General features: G+C 46.4%; 1 protein-coding gene across 3 annotated transcripts in view; it reads right to left on the bottom strand.

Annotated features, from left to right (window-relative positions):
* Window positions 1–1,634: 1,634 nt before the first annotated feature.
* TP63 (tumor protein p63) overlaps window positions 1,635–14,358 on the bottom strand; it is a 101,934-nt gene continuing 89,210 nt past the window's right edge. For 2 of the 3 annotated variants that reach the window (XM_062005499.1, XM_062005500.1), the window contains 4 exons: window positions 5,432–5,589; window positions 4,391–4,535; window positions 3,446–3,539; window positions 1,635–1,931 (listed from right to left, as the gene is read on the bottom strand). In XM_062005499.1, the coding sequence (XP_061861483.1) occupies window positions 1,635–1,931; window positions 3,446–3,539; window positions 4,391–4,535; window positions 5,432–5,589 (694 nt within the window). Of the gene's footprint in view, window positions 1,932–3,445; window positions 3,540–4,390; window positions 4,536–5,431; window positions 5,590–12,190; window positions 12,306–14,358 lie in introns of those variants that run through there. The other variant, XM_062005501.1, reaches the window with a different exon arrangement.

The raw sequence follows: 14,358 nt of genomic DNA, 5'->3' as shown, positions 1-14,358 counted from the left end.
AGACCTGGCACAACAGACAGATGGAGGAGGACGCTAACAATATCGGACTTAAGTGAAATACGTGGCACGCAGCAGGGCCCGGAAAACGGCCACTGCATCGAAACGAGATTGGTTGGTTGTAGCAAAGTAGGGTAAGTCATTTAAAGCTGCTTTTTTTCATCTCTCCCCAGCCAGAGAGAGTCAGGCTTACCATTAGAAAGGAGCAAGCTGACTTGAAAGCAGCGGTGGTGAGCCAAGCTCCCCCATTTAGGTTTGTTTTGCATACATTAGTATCTCGCTAGCTTGGCCAATATAAATGTGAAAACACGCACACTGTTCAGTGACTTGTCCATAGGATCACTGTAGTAGTAGTCAGAGGAAATGCCTCAGAGCACAGCTGCTGTAGAACCAATAAGGAAAAAAAACAGAGAAAAATCAATTTCTCATGTAAACATGACTCTTTGCAGTAGTAACACTCATATTACCAGGAACTGGTTCTTGTTCCAAAGCAGCTGGAAATTTCTTTCTTTTTTTACTCTCCACATCTAGCTGCTCATCACTTAGTTCATAGTCACCAGCAACAAACCACACCAGGCTCCAGCCTATTATATAGATTTATCTAAAGACAGTTCTACTTTGCTTGGCAGGAAACCAGTCTAGCATGGTCCAAATAAAAGACTGTGTTCAGGATAGCTGAAACTCTACAAATCAGTGTGCAGCTCTCAGTTGGTCCTCTGTTCAGCTGGAGGCTAGGCAGGCAAATCCTTATGCTAAACTAACCAGGCTGCATATGTGGCAAAGCCTAATTCTCTAGCTAAAACGTCAGTAGTAGGTACACAATGGCTAAAGGTCAGGTGAGAAGCAGAAGTTAAGAACGACCAGTGGCTCTATCTGAGTTTACATCCTGAAACAAGCAAACCAGGACATACCAGTGTAAATGCAAAACAAGAAGAGACATCAGGTTTGGTTTTTACTAGAGAAGGCAAGGGAAAAGGAAAGAGTGGGTTGCAGGAGGCTGTAAGCGCTGGCTTGCCCAGCAAAGTGCATGTGCTGTCTCCGCTGGAGAATATTACACATGACCGGAGCACTCAGCTCCGTGGGAAGAGGCTGTTTAAGTGCAACGTTCAGGAGACCGATTCCCATTTATTTTTATGATGAACTGCCAGTTCAGGGTTTGGTGGCTTTGGGTTTTTTTGCATTTGGCTTTGGAGGGTTGTGGTGGGGGTTTTTGGGGAGGTCTTTTTTTGTTGTTTTTTGAAAAGTTTCATTAACCTTCCTGCTTTTCAAAGCGGGATCAACTGTATGAGAGAGACAAGTTTACAGGTCAGGATGCCCACAAGGTGTGTGAGGATTCAAAGTCAAGAAAAGAAGCCCTCTCCCCAAAAGGAAAACATGAAACAAGAACACCACCTTCTCGAGAAGGTCAACGGCTTTCAAGGAAATACCACCTGCCTTCCCCCTGCGAGAGCTGGGGTGGAGGACACAGTCCAGGAGTATGACCTACACAGCATCAAGGGCATAACCTAGCAGTAGTGAGCAAGGAAGGTTCCCTCCGCCCTTCGTCCAGGGGTGCAGTACCAAGCAGAAGGAAGACAAACGAAGGGCTGAGCAGTCTGTGGCCAAGGCGAGGTGGAGCGGGGTCCAGGGGAGGGAGCTCACTCCCCTTCCTCCTTGATGCGTTGCTGTTTGTTGCGCCGGGCATCCATGTCGAAGTTGAAGTCGTTCCACTCGTCGCGGGGCGGGAAGGAGATGGTCTGCCGCAGCGTGAAGCGGACGGCGTCGATGACCCGCTCGCCCCGGGTTTCGCTGGAGCCCACGCTGACGGTGGAGGCACCGCTGGGGGTGCGCAGGAGGTGGGGAGGCGATGAGAAGTCATGGAGCTGCCGGTGGTCCAGGATGCCCTTCCAGATGGCATGGCGGAACTGCTCCGGGATCTTGAGGCTCACCAGATCCTGCAAGGCAAGATGGAGGGTTTAACAGGCAAGCTGGGCTCTAGGAGCAGAAGAAGCCCCTGGGCCACGCTGCGAATGCCTATTAAACAACAAAGCTGGTCAAGAGGACGGGGTGGCACTTTTTTCCCTGTTGTCTCAAGTGACCAGAACTAGGGGTAATGGGCAAAAGTTCCACTTAAACATAATCAAACTCCCAAATATTACTTTCCTGTGAGGAAGCCCTGGCACAGGCTGCCCAGGGAGGGTGTGGAGTCTCCTCTGGAGGTTTCCAAACCCACCTGGACACATTCCTGTGTGACCTGATCTATGGGAACTTGCTTTAGCAAGAGGGTTAGACTAACTGATCTCTAGAGGTCTCTTCCAATCCCTACCACCGCTCTGTCATTCTGTGAAAGCTAAAGTCCTGATGCACTGTAGAAGACAAACCACAAGTCCTCAAGGTGATGGCTCACTTCCAAACAAGCATGTACAGCCATGAAGCAGCAAGGACTAACGGCAAAAGGTCTGTTTTGAAGTGACACAAAATATGTTCAATGCATAAGACACGGTGACCTAAAGCTAGGTGCTTAGCTGGACTGCCAGGCCTCCAAGACAACCTCATGGAGATGTGCTGGTTGTCTATGGTGGGGGATGCCAGGCTGCAGAAGTTCAACAGCTCTGAAAACTTTCCCTGTTTATTTCGAAGCCTGCAAAAGGATTTTAGAATCCAAATTTGAGCCCAGAAGCTCTGGGTCTGGCTCTATGGGAATTGCCTTAATTACTTGAAAATAACCAAAAATTAAGAAAAGACACATAACCTTACACAACTTGGACTTGGAGGCCACATCATCTCTGGTGTGGTACCTGAGAATAGCATTGCTAAACTCTGGGAAATGTGATATTAGCTCCTGAATAAATGAGTAGCCAGCTTTGGTTAATTTGGGTCAGCTTTTCTAATCAGAGCAGCAGCAGAAGGAAGGCAGCCTACGCTAGAAAGCAAAGGCACCACAGCCTTGCAAAAATCTTGGGGCAAAAACATGGGACAGCCAGCTCAGAGGAGAGCAATGGCACAGGAGAAGCAGCAACCCTGCAGCAAAAGCCATGCAAGAGGAAAAAAAATCCCAAATAGGGCTGAGATGCCAATGTCAAGGGAATATCATTAAGGTAAGGCCAGAAAACAGAAGCAGGGAGGGAAAAATGCAGACCACTTGTGGATAGCCTGCAGGATTGTCTGCAGGCAAGTGAGGTGTTTCAGAGCAGTGTAAACTGAAACCAGGCCTTGGGCTGGGGCCACTTCAGGGGCTAAAACAGAGAGTGGTGGGGAGGGGAGACACACTTTCTCTCTGCTAGGCAAGGCAGTTACTGTGCTGGCCCTGAGTGCAGCCTCTCTTTACCTCACAGTAAAGTCTCTGTGTGCAACAACCTTAAATCAAACTAATCATATAAAAATAAAAATATACTGAGTCTGAATTTCTGACCCGATCCTAAAGCAGGGCCAAGGGTGCAAGCAAAGGAAATGGTGAGGAGTTACTTACATCCATGGAGTAATGCTCAATCTGATAGATGGTGGTCAGCCCCTGGGTCGTGAAATAATCCACACAGGATGAGCAGCCCAACCTCGCTAAGAAGCTGCAGAGGAGGAAGGAAGGAAGGAAAGAGAAAAAAGGATCACCCTGGCTGCAACAGCCCAAACCACAGAAAAACCAAACACTCAGCCAACCTGCAGCAACAGGAAACAAAGCTTTCACCCTTGGCCTGACTTTCTCCAAGACACCCCAGGCCAGCAAGCCACATTGCTGCCACACCAAATGAATGAGGGAGTCCCTCAGCTCAGTGCCTAGCAGACAGCCCTCATGGCAGCTCCCTGCCCTAGACAAGAATTGGCGCACAGCCTGGATCTTGGGGGCAGGAAGGCTCACACAGCCCCTCCTGCCAAGCCAATTCACCCAGGTGGTGTCTGAGCCCACAGCAGCCTGCTGCATGGACAGAGGGCTTCAGCAAGGTGGGGAGTTTGGGGCTTAGACACATCATGCACGCAAAGTACTTCAAACAGCACATTCCTCCCTAAGCGTAAAGGATTCCTCCTTTATGGGCACCATCTTACAACCTGTTCAAACTCAGAGGGCAGAGGGGCTTCAGAGCCCAGATATGGCTTGTCAAGTAGCCAAAAAAAAAACCAAAAGGAAAAAAAGCAATGTTTGCAAGACTGCCTGGTGCCCTCAGCTCCACGAGTCCAACAGATGCTGCATCCCTTGCCTTTCTTGCAATCCTAATGTCCTTGTTTCTCTCAGCTGCTCAGAAGTGGGAGTTTGAGGCTTGGTGCCCAGAGGGTGCCAGCCCCAGGACTGCCAAGACCCCCTGGGATCCAGTGCTCCAGAAGAAGAGGGTGAGGGACCCAGCAGGACCCTTCAGGCTCCCAACACCAGGCCTCTGTTCCCCATGGGTGGGAAGCGTGCGCCGGGCAGCCTGCTCCTGCTCACCTGACGATGCTGCAGTCTGTGGGGTACGGAGGAGGGGGAGTGCAGTGGGATGTTGAAGGCATGGAGAGGGGAGGAGGCAGCGCCTGTGTGGGGCTGAGGCCATTCATGTCACCGGTCATGGCCATGTGAGTGCCCATCATGGGAACTGGAGGAGAGAAGAAGGAGGAGCACATTGTTACCCAGGTATCCCTGGACCCCCATTTCACCCACAGCACCAAAGGACAGCACTCACAGACAAAGTGGCCTTAAGTCTCCTGCAAAGCTACACAGGGAGCACAGGGAATTTCAAGCAGGGCCGCAATGACTGCACAAGGATCAGATGGGAGCTCACTGGAGCTGCTGCTGTGGCACCTTCCCTTGCAAAGAGGCTCGGTAGAAACCTAAGCAAGGCACTAGTGTCTCAGCTTTCCCTGCCTCAGGAGAGGAGTGGGACAGAGCCAGCAGAGTAACCCAATACAGAAGCCAATCAGCTTTGTTTTCAGAGACACCAAGAGCACCCGAAGGGGATCAAGCAACAGGTGTGGGCAGGAGTCCAGTGCTTTTGAAATTAGAAAAAAGCACCAACCAAAAAAAATCCCCAACAAAACTCAGCCCCTAAAACCATGTCTGTCATCCTGGATTTACAGGGCTGCTGGGCACTCTTCAGCAGCCAGGAGGAAGCAGGTTAGAGAGCTGCAAAATGCAGATATTTCCTTTGAAACTAAGAAGTGTCTTAATTGAAGCAAGGAAAAAAGGTTTGCCAACATTTGCATCTCCTCTGCTGGGAAAGAAAGAAGAAATGAGTCTTGAAAGATGGATGATAGTGCAGCCAGCCAGATCTGCAGCACAGAGTAGCTCTGTTCACCCCTGCAGGGCTCAGAGCATGACGCTGAAGCCTTGCCCTGTGGCACACCAATGAGCACTATTTGGCTCTGCAGGTACCCAGCGAATGACTCTGGGCTCCTCAGTCTACCAATGGTCACTTGGAGATGCCAAGTCTCCTTGCCCAGACTAGTGGGGAGCATGCATGGAACAAGAGAAGAAGGAGAAAGGGTTTCTTACTGTTGTTTCCCATGCCATCAGGGATGGTGGTTGGGGTGAGCGCATTGCGCTGCTGGGGGTTAATGAGCTGGCTGACTGAGGGCAGCTTGTTCATGCTGTTCATTTTGCTGAGCGGTGGAGAGTTGGAGCCGTAGGATGACTGCGACTGCATGGAGGTCCTGCAAAGCAAGGAGATGTTAGGACAGGAATTGCAGCAGATGGTTAGCAAGAGTGTGCATCCACAGGGCAAGACTTGCTGTTTGTGGCAGTGGTGAGCTACTGCCAGTGAAATTGCTGGTGCTATGGGAGCATCTCAGATAAAGGTCACTGGAGAAAGAGTCATCAGGGAAATAAGTTTCCCAGAGACTCTGAAACGTGAAAATACTGACAAAGGGAAGCTTCACTTTCAGTATAATTTCAGTATTGAAGGGAAAGTTTCTTAGTTGTTCAGTTGAAAAGAACACACACAAAGGCAGCAACCGGCTGTCAAAACTCAAAGTAGTTTTAAGTTAAGCTTTCTGTGTGGTAAAAGATCCTTTTCGTAAGAACAAAAACCAAGGAAGACATTTCAAACCATCCTAACTACAGAAAATTTTCAGATCAGGTCACATGTGGTTTCTCCAAGATTCCTTGTTATTCATATAATCAGGTTGTTATCAGGTGCATATATAACAGACAGAGGCTCTTTACTCAAGACAGACTTCATACACCTTTGGGAACACGACTGAAATGGTCAGAGCTGCTGGGGACACAGACATGCAGCTTTTGTTGGTGCTAAGGAGAATCTGGCATTCAAACCCTGCAGGCTGCTTGCAAAGAGTGTCAGATTCCTGCTAGCACTCAACAACAGCACTAGCCTCCCTCAAGTCCAGACAGCCCCAAACTCCATCCAGCATATCCACAAAGCAGAGGCCCCCCCCTTGCCCAGCCCCGAGCGTCCCAGCTGCACTCCCGCCTTGTAAGCAATCCAGAGCCCCAAGAGCAGACCGCTTCTGAACGGCAGCCCAGCTCCCAGATAGAGTTACAGCTACGGCATCCCATCTGGAGCAGGGCTTTATTTGGGATATGCAGAAAATGATCATTAAAGCAGGTCCTGTTGCAGGAATGGTGGAGCGTTGCTGTGCCACGAGAGCGCAGGTTTTGCTCTCCCTAACACCAGGGGCATTTGCACGGCTGGGCAAAGGCAGTGGGGAAGCAGGTGTGCTTTCCAGGCACGAGGCACCCTCACAGGCATCACAAGCTCCTCCAGCACAGCAGAGCCCGGCACTCACTTGGCCATATCATGGTGACCCCGTGGTGAACGTGCAAAGGCACATTCCCATCTTATTCCCCACTGGGAAACTTGTTTGTCTGGGTACGGCTGGTTGCACCAAGCCCTGGGAACTGGCTTTCCTTCTATGCAAAGAGAATAGTTATTACTTCAAATAAGCAAAGTGTAAAGGAAAGAAAAGGCTTATTCCTAGATAATTTATTAAAACCTTCAGCATTCAAGGTCAAGTTTCATACAATTACATTGTCTCCAGCTTCCTTCACTTTTAAGATTTGCAGTTGTTGGGTGGAGAAAACATCTATGCTAAGAGCCTAGAGTATCTAAGGCCCTGGAGAAATGTTACCTAATTACACAATTACAGGAGGTACAGAAGGGTGTGAACTGTCCTTTGGCAGTGAAGATGCAGGACAAGATCCAGAAAACTTCATAGACTCAAGGAAGTCGAAAGCACAAGAAGATTCACAAATTAATATTAATGATGGCAGCAACTCCCAAGGGGAAGTGAAACCGAGCCACGAAGTTCAGACCCAACTTTTCAGCGTGAAGGGAATGATTCAGATCTGAGGTTTCACTTCACCAACTAGAAACATTGAGGCCAGCCCTGAAATTCAAATCTGGTTGACACCACCCTTAACCGAAGAGGCTTCTGGATTTAGGACCAAACTGAATATACTTCTACTTTACAGGCTGAGGCACCCATCCTAACTGAGCTTCAGCAGAAATTAATACACATACGAGCAGCCTGCACAATATGCAAGTGAGGAGGTCACCAGGTACACAGTGAAATTCCAAATAAAATCAAAGACTTTCCAAAAAACATTTAGTTGCATTGATTAAGCTGAAGACAGATTTTATTCTGAGAGCTCACGACTAGAAATATTTTTTCTTCTTAAAAGGATGCCTGTTGCTACTAAAACAAGAGTCTCTGAGGAGGTCAGTAGTGGGCCTGACTTTGCCTTCACCACCAACAGTGATCTCAGCAAAGGTAGTTAGGAAACTACAAAATACTTCAGGGGTAAAAAAAAAAAAGCAAGCAAGTAAACACAAGCCAACTCAAAGCACCCAAATGCATACTTTAAACTATTGCTTAAGGACTCTATTCTTATCTCATTCATACTCATAAGAATCAAGATTAAGACAATCAAGCTCAAGGCATTAAAACAGATAACAAAAGCATTTTTCTTCATAGCCATATGAAGTTTCAACTAAACTATTCCATTACATAAGCAGACATGTAAAAGGTCTAGAGAAAATCATCTAGTCAAAGAAAAGTCCTGAGATAAACCAAGATGCAAAATTTTATTGAAAAGTAATGTCACACATCAATATAGCAACAGCCTCGGAAACACAAGAAAACAGGTTTGGCATTAAACACACAGACTACATGGTGTTTGAGGATTCATTTAAAATGTATCGCTTTTTTTCTCAGTTTCTTTTTTAAACAGGTATTAAAGAATGTCATGCACAGTGATTTTCATTAAAATTATACTTACTATGTCTCAAGAAAGATTAGAAGTAGGAGCATTAACATTTCTTTGATATCGATGCCAATGAAATGCATTTTAATATCAAGGTATAAGGACTTCAATTAAGAGGCTATTATACTTCTTGGAACAGTCTGATACGAAAGGCACTGAGTCACATTCTGCAACTGATTTTTTTTTTCTCTTCAAGAGGCTATGTAATTATTCAGCCAGTAACATCTGTAGTTATGCAAGCTCCTATGAGGGCAACCACCTCTCACGCTTCAAGGCATATACTGATCGTCTCAAGAGGTCAGGAAGACACTTCCTCTTGCTCCCACATGTGAAGCTCAGTTCAGTTCACAGATTACCTTTTATAATTCTGCGCCTCCCCAGCTCACTGCATATCAGCCCTTCACCAGAGGTAGGAAACTGCTTGGATAGACCAATTACCTGATTCAGTAGACAAGTCCCAGAGTCCTCATTCACATTAGATGAGCACACCGTCATGTAAGCAGCCTTAATGCAAATGACATCAAAGGTTCATTAAGTGCAAGAACAAGGCAGCTCAGGCTCAGAGGGTTTAAGATTTCATCCAAGGCTCTGTGCCTACAGCATGCTGTCCTTGAAGACCAAGAGCTAGTCACACATAGAGACTGAAGTGGAATCAAATCTGTCCAGTTCTGGGCCTACCTTTCCTTACAGTAGCCACAGCAAATACAGCAAGGATTACATCCCAAGTTTGCACATGGCCAACATGTCCACTGGCAACTAAGGTTGTGCCCACTGGGCTGCATAACACTGCGATGTCGCACACGTGACACAGGTGATGCTCAGTTGCACTTATTTACTTTGAAGGCCCATGAAGTGCAACACTAAAAAGCAGAGCCCTTGCTCTCCATATTTCAAACAATTGCTACTCTAAAATGAGCAGTAGTGCACCTTTACAACCACACAAGTGGGTTGTAGGCTTGGTAACTAACTAGGAGCATGGAAAGGAGCAGCCCCGATGGTCACGAAGCAGAGAACTACTACAGCACAGGGACAAGGGTGGTGATAACAGCTCCCATTAGATTTCAGGTATGGGAATTTCCCAAGGCAGGCAGTGGATGCAATCTGCTCTCTGAGGAATGGAGCTATAATACAGGGAGTGGATATACATAAACAAGTTGACACAGACTGATATGACCTGACTGGCTGTTAAGGCCCAATTAGTCCACTCAGTTATTCCTTGAAAGGAAAAGGCTTACTTTTCTGCAGCCCCGAAGATGACAAAGAAGCAATCAAATGACAGCTAAGAAAAAGCTTTCTTCTTTTATCTGCAGAAGACAGACTATGAAGCAACTCCAATTACTTCCAGCTCCAGGTTACTTGATAAAAAATAAATTAAAATGCACCTTAAGATAACCACCTTGGAGCTGAAGAGCAAACCAAGTCACCATTAAGACCAGTTTCACAATCATCATCCTCTCACAGGTAAAGAGGAGAAAAATCAGAAAGCCTTTTCATCAGGGGATAGTGGAATCCAAATAACTTATGTTCTTGTTTGATGAAAGTCCCAAGTGCTGTATTTACCACCATGGGACGAGAGATTTCCTAGAAGTCAGAACAGATAATCAACTGGAGCATAAGCTGGAGTCTCCCAGGGCGGGCTGTGGATGCCTTGTATTGGGGTGGGCTGACTCCTCAAACTTGCTTGTGGACAGGTCCTGGAGCAGAGCTCTAGATACAGGTTAGCATGTTCCTCTCGCAGTACATCCATATTGCCATCCACAAGCAGGCAAGACAAAGATGCAGGAATAAACCTTCACTGGAAGGACAGACCAATAGGGCCAAGCATAATCCTACTTTTGTGCTGCATTTGCAGTTCAGATTCCCACCTCTCACAGGGATAGGAACAGTATTGCGTTTCTTCTCCCAAATAAAAAGGCACAGAACAATAGTTATCTGCTTTGTGATCTCAAAGCACTTCCTGGAGTTTCCAGGCAAAGTAAAGAGGCACTTCATCAGGTTCACACAAGGAACAACAGTAAAGCTGCAGCCGTATAAAATAGCCACTGCTAGTGTTTAATTAGTTATTATTTGTATTTAATCACAATTTTTGCGTCTCTTCTCCATCAGCCCTCCCTCATACTCCTACAGTAGAATAAGTCTTACTAAGACAATGAAGGAGATACCCTGAGATGGGATATGACTCTCAAAGGAGACGATAGTACAAGTCATCACTTGTTTAGATTGCAGCTCTGCTGCCTGGAAGCAGATGATGTGATGTTCAGAGATAAGAGTCCTCTCCCACTGCATCAGGCTTTTTTCCCTGGTGGGTGGCCAGAAGGCATGCTCTGCATTTGGGAGGCTCCTTCTCTTCAGGCTCTGCCTAACCACAAGTGTGTCAGAGCTGGGTATGCACCTGCCCCAAATAAATCCAGCATAGACTGCACTGCAGGCACACAGGTCCCCATCACTATTGATCCAGTCTCTTGCATTTCTCAGGGGCTGCTGGTCACCAGCACTTGCAACCAAGCTTTCACAGTCACTGCTGATCTGGGCAGACACTAGTCTGGAGGTTCCTGGTGTACCTTCAGCAACTTTCTGTTTCTGGTAGCCATGAACATCGGAGGGTTCCTCAGGAGAGATGCCACTGCCTGAAAGCATGGGTCGAAGGACATTTCTCTAGCAGCATTAGAAGCTGCTCTTCGTGTAAGGACATTTAGCACCTCTCAGTGGGGAGAGTCACAACAGGCATCATGTCCACCCTCAACCAGCTCCTTCATTGCCAGTATCTGCACCTAATGCCACGCTCAGCAATGCCAGCTTATTTCCAAGGCACATTATTTGCCTGGTGATTGTTCCTCCTTTGTGCTGGTCTGGGCTTGACACTTAGAGATGAAGTTCCTGAATCATTCAAATCCTCCTTGTCAAGCTTCACATAAATGGCTTTCAGAGATAGCGTTTGATACAAGTAGTGTGAGGATTTACAAGTTCTTGCTGAGAAACAGTCCCCTGCACAGCAATTGCTAAGCCAGGATGCACCTCATGGCCACAACAAGCAAAGGCCACTGGTTGCAGGATTAATGGACACGGTGGGGATGGCCCAAGGCCACTTGGCAGTCAACTGCAGCACACACTGGCACCACATCCCTTTAAACTATGACATTTGTAATGATGGAGTAAAACATAGTAGGGTCAATTAAAACTCTAAGGCAACATCTAGAAGCTGCTGAACATCTGCAAAGAAAGGGGTAAACCAAATCCTTTTCACAGGTAGGGCAATGAGCAGTTTTGGACATATTGCCCTTTACATCCTCAGCTGCAGAACAACAGGGATGTCACTACACAGAAAGACTTCCACCTCACATTCAACTTGTGCAGCTCAGCCCACAGACTCGGGAAGGACCTTCTGAAGTTCAGCACAGCTGGATTAATGCCAGGAGTGCTGGTGCAAAAGTCAAAGTCACCCAGTCCCCTTTTGATCTATTTTAGATCAGAGTCATTAAGATTAGAAATAAGGGGAAACAATTCATGATGCCAAGTTAACAGGCATTTCTACAGAAAAAAAATCCTTAGCAGTGCCAATTCAGATCATTGTTATCTCCCTCTGTCCAGCAGTAAAAATACTTCAGCTACTTGCACTATTACTGCATGACCGGCATTACAACAGGCCCAATTGACTATCACAGACTGTTTAAACATCCCACCCCTGCCATCCCCCCAGCCCATGAACACATTTAATTTAAACAAGAGGCATTTTAAAATTGAGACCTGCTCAGAGAAACTCCGTGGAGTTTCACAAATACAGAAGAAGGAAAGAAAGAGTACCAACACATTACAAAAACGAGAAGAAAATGTTACATCAATACAGACAACATTGTGGTACGTGACCTCTCCATGCTACAGGCTATAGCTAAGAGGTCTGTAGAAGTGTCTGTTGTTTTTGCAAAGTTTGAGTCCCTTCAGAAGATTACTCTCACTATTTATTCTGTTGCTATCAGGCTGTGTATTTGCCCCACTAGTCCCACCAGATAGGCAAAGAGACCCCACCAGCTCTGTTTATGGATATACTGATGGGTTTGGGGGGCTGGAATGTTTTAGGATGGCATCGGTCTGTTTGGGAGGGTCTCTCCTTGAGTCCATGAGTTCATTCCTGAAGCAGGCCGAAAGGAGACTGTAGAGAAGGAATCAGAGAAAAGAAAAAAGATGAATGTACAGGACACTTTGCCAGCCACCAAGAGAGAAACAGTCACTTTCCACCTTCATGATCACAGTATGGGCTTTGAAGGAAAGGAAATGCAGATGTCTTAGCACCTCCGGTGAGGGTACCTGACAGATTTAGAAAGCTGGAAAGCCCCAGGTACAAGTGAATGCTTGTCAAGGAAAAGAAAACAACTAGTTGACAGGGAAATTGGATTTCTGCATCCCAGACTCATAGGTGCAAATGGTGCCACCTCATACTGTTCCCAGCAACAAACAAAAGAGGCAGAAAGCACTTAGCCAAAAGAGAAAAGGAGAGAAGCAGCTTCCATTGAGCACACTTCAAACTTCAATTACTTAAAGATCACAAGCCAGTGCTAGGGAGAGAGGATGGTGTCTGCTGTGAAAGGTCCATATTGTTTACATCTCAGCTACTTCCCTATTCAAAGCCAGGGGACCTTCGGCACTAAAGCTGAGGGGTCCCTGGGGCTGCCAGCTGATGCAGAAGGCACTGAAAGCCGTCAAAGCAAATGCAGTACATACTCATATACCTAATCCCACACTTTTCTCTAGGGAGAACACTATCCAAGTGCCTGGAGTTGACAACACATGCAGGCACAGCACTATGACACCAAACCAAACCATGCAGAAATCCACTACTAGCTTCCACCATAAAGATGAGAATGACTATGTGGAGGTATGAAGAACACCTTTCCCAACAGCCTCCTCCCCATGACAGCAAGCGCTGGGATCCTTGCAGCTCCCACCTCAGCTGAAGCACTCCAGGCACTGGATAGCTCAAGCTCTGTCATACCTCACTCAGGAGGTTAATTCCTTCTCATTTGGAAAATGAGCTGTGCTGCTCACTAGATTAGAAGGCAGACAGCAAAGTCAACTTGGGATATTCCATGGTTCTATGCTACAGTCAATTAAAAAAGTCTGTTCTGAAACCAGTGCTCAAGCAGGATGAAACCCACCATAAGAAATTGCTAAATGTGAGAAGGTGACTCCCAGTAAAACCCTTAAAGACTGTGCAGATACTGCTTGGGAATATTGATGGTAAACGTATTTCACAGCAGAGTATCAAAGAAACCTTCCTTCCCTGACAAAGCACTGGCCACCTCTGATATGTTTGGCAGCAGAGATCTTCTGGCAGACGGGTGTTCTAAACAAACGGTGGCAGATCATGAAAAGGAGGTCTTCTAAATAAACACATGTGCTGCTTTTCAAATATGGGCCCCAGGATCTGGCAGAGAAAAAGGAAGAATAGAAGCTGCAGCAAAAAAAAAATAAATCCCACCTATGATCATGAAGGTATTTGGCATATCAGTAAATAAAAGAAAACCATGCACAAGGAGCAAACAGAGAGGAGATGAGACAGAGAAAGATTGAGGTCTGGCAAAATGTGGAGCATTGCAGTGTTTTGACCATCTTGGGGGGACACAAAGCTTTCTGATTGTCACCAGATTTGTCCTTTTTATTGCAGAACAGTAGGACAATTGCATCTACTGGCCAGCCAAACACAATGCTGGTCTGTACGTGCACAGAGCAACTACGTGGTTGTTTTCCAAAATGACAAACTTCTATTATTAAAACTATCTTTCACCATGCTAATCTCATCCTTGCTTTACCTACTCTTCAAAAAGGATAAAGCTTTCCATGTAGTAGGAATGAAAGGGAAACTTCTTTCCACACACCTAGATGATAGCTTTTCTATGTTAAACATTGATCAGAAAAAAAACCAACCTGAAAAGCCAAGCAATTCCTCCACTAAGGCTTTGACTGTAGAGTACATGTGGATAAAGCTCTATTTCGAGAAGTCAAAGGTGACTCAAACATCCTGGCCCTACAGAGCCCTGCTAGGACACATTCAAACTTGGTCACTGCCTATGCACTTTCCTGGCTCCTAGTTTTAACATACACTTTGAATGAAAGTGAATCAACGTGGAGATTCACATCCCTGCCCATACAGTGAAAGGCATTATCTTTTAAAGCCAAAACAAACTTGCAGAGGAGTCACTGTGCTG

Source organism: Colius striatus, chromosome 12 (assembly GCF_028858725.1).
Source record: "Colius striatus isolate bColStr4 chromosome 12, bColStr4.1.hap1, whole genome shotgun sequence".
Lineage (NCBI taxonomy): Eukaryota > Metazoa > Chordata > Aves > Coliiformes > Coliidae > Colius > Colius striatus.
This window is presented reverse-complemented; position numbering and strand designations above follow the sequence as displayed.